The sequence below is a fragment of the Tupaia chinensis genome, unplaced genomic scaffold, assembly GCF_000334495.1.
Source record: "Tupaia chinensis unplaced genomic scaffold, TupChi_1.0 Scaffold144168_1, whole genome shotgun sequence".
NCBI lineage: Eukaryota > Metazoa > Chordata > Mammalia > Scandentia > Tupaiidae > Tupaia > Tupaia belangeri.
Window position 1 is genome coordinate 29,325 of NW_006204024.1, and position 2,125 is coordinate 31,449.

At 60.2% G+C, this 2,125-nt stretch overlaps 1 protein-coding gene across 1 annotated transcript in view; it reads right to left on the reverse strand.

Annotated features, from left to right (window-relative positions):
- FUBP3 (far upstream element binding protein 3) overlaps positions 1 to 2,125 on the reverse strand; it is a 41,986-nt gene that overhangs the window by 5,518 nt on the left and 34,343 nt on the right. The window contains exons 12-13 of the mRNA XM_027767309.1: positions 922 to 1,082; positions 128 to 201 (exon numbers count right to left, since the gene is read on the reverse strand). Of these exons, the coding sequence (XP_027623110.1) occupies positions 128 to 201; positions 922 to 1,082 (235 nt within the window). The remainder of the gene's footprint in view (positions 1 to 127; positions 202 to 921; positions 1,083 to 2,125) is intronic.

Below are 2,125 nucleotides of genomic sequence, written 5' to 3' on the forward strand. Positions count from 1 at the left end.
TGGGCACGCACGCACACGTGCCCGGGGTGAGTTTAAGCCACCGGGTCCGGGACACGAACCGCGGTCGACTACATGGAGTCCAGCGACATAGCCATTACGACAACTGCTGGTCCCCCCGAAGACTCACTTTTGATGAGGGGCAGCAGGAGGCTGGCTGAAAGGGTTCTGTCCGAAGGCTCCGGGTGCTCCCAGGCTGGTACCCTGTGTGGGACAGAGGGCCTTCTCATGTCCTGCTGGCTGTACCCCTGCCCTCTCCCGGGGCCGCCCGAGGCAGACCCAGCTTCTGGGACGGACTCAAGCACAGTGACGACACCTGAGGCACTCGCGCTAGCCTTGCTGCCCACGGTGGACGTGGTCTGCCCCTGGAGTGACCGAGACCACCATAACGCCACACTGGCATCACCGCGATTGCCCTGGCATGTCCCGCTGGGGGTAGGGACCAACCTGCTTGACTCTCCCGTCAATTTAGGCTGGCCCAAGGCTGCCATGCCACGTCCCCACTGAGGCGAGCAGTGGCCAATCTGTCCTCCATCAACACTCCCTTTCTTTATCTGCTTTGAGGTGCCTGAAACTAAAGCCAGAGTCAATGAAAGCCGCCGCAGGGCTGGCCGCTGGGCAGTGCCAGCGGCCCCGGAGCAGGGCTGGGGAAGGCGTGCCCTCGCTGCATGGCTAGGCCTACAGGGACATGGCTCTGGGGCCTGAGCTGCGGTGGCCTGGTGGGATCATTGCTGCTGGGCCTTGCCCTGATATTTTATTCCCTGGGTCTCCGATCTTCCCTGCAGCAAAGCAGGAGGGGCTGCCTCCTGTGACTGAGGACTGCCGGGCACAGGAAGTGCAAGGTTTGGGGAGACAGGTACCTGGGACATCCGAAAGAAAACCCAGCTGTTACTAAGCCAGGGAGGGAAAGGACCTCGTACGTACGCCAACTTTCTCATCTATGAGATGTCTGGCCACCTCGATCTGCTGAGGGATGCCCCGGATGGTGAATATTCGCAGGCCAGGGTCGGTGTTGGGAGGGGGGTTCCGCTGAAGCTCCACGTGGGCTCCTGACTGCTGGTTTATGCTTTTGATGTTCTCGCCCCCTGCAGGAAAGAGGACACAGACGGAAGAGTAAGTGGCAACCCAAAGGCTGGCAGGACTTCGTCCGAAGAGGGTGAAAGGGCACCTCCTACACACCAGTGCCTGCCCAAGCAGACGCCCTTCCTGTCAGTTTGGGGACCATCGGCTCCCGCACCTCAGAGCTCTGAGGAGGTCTGGGCCCAGCCTATGGACTGGCACACAGTGGCAGTCGCCCCTAGGAGGCCACCCCTGGCCTTCTCCCTCCCAGCCGAGGCCCTCCCCCAGGAAAGGCTCTATCCTCCTCTGCACAAGGACAGCCGGATGGTCCTCCCTGGCACAAAAGGAGCTTGGCCTGGGGGTGGGCCACTGCCCGCTCTCCTTCCCTCCCTCCTTCCCCAGGTCAAACAGACGGTCACAGGCCCTGACGGTGCCACAGCCCTCAGGCCTGTGACGGCCTGTGCTGTCACTCCTCATGGCTGGCGGGATGAGTCTAGACAGAGGCCATCCAGGGATGGGTCACAGAGGCTGGGTGGAGGGGCTAATGAAAATTTAGTTGGACTCTGAAAAACCTGTGAGAGTCTCAGTCTCTTAATGAAATTTGCGTAACAAAAGCTCCCCCAGTGTAACAACGGTTCTATTCTTCTTTAGAAATTGCACAGAACTTCCAGATCTGCTCTGTTGGGGGAGGAGTAGGAGGAGCCAGAATCCAAGGAACATCTACAGCACCAAGTTTGTGCGAAACTGGAAAAAGGCATCAGGTGCAGGTTTGGGATCAGGGAGCCTGGACCGGTCAAGAGCAAAGACCCTGGGGGCAGAGTCCATAGTCAAAACGAACCGGAAATGCCCTGTGCCCTCACTGCCTGCCCGCAGCCCGGCAACTGATCCAGCGAGTGGGCAGGGAGGGATCCTGAGGCAGGCGCGAGCTGCACCTCAACTCATCCTCGAGGGACTGCAGGACTCCACAGGGGTCATGATAAAACGGAGCCTGGGACTGGTGGTCCTTCCCTAGGCCTCAGTGAGGAAGGCACCAGGAGACAGACGGCAGCTGCATCTGCACCCGAACGGT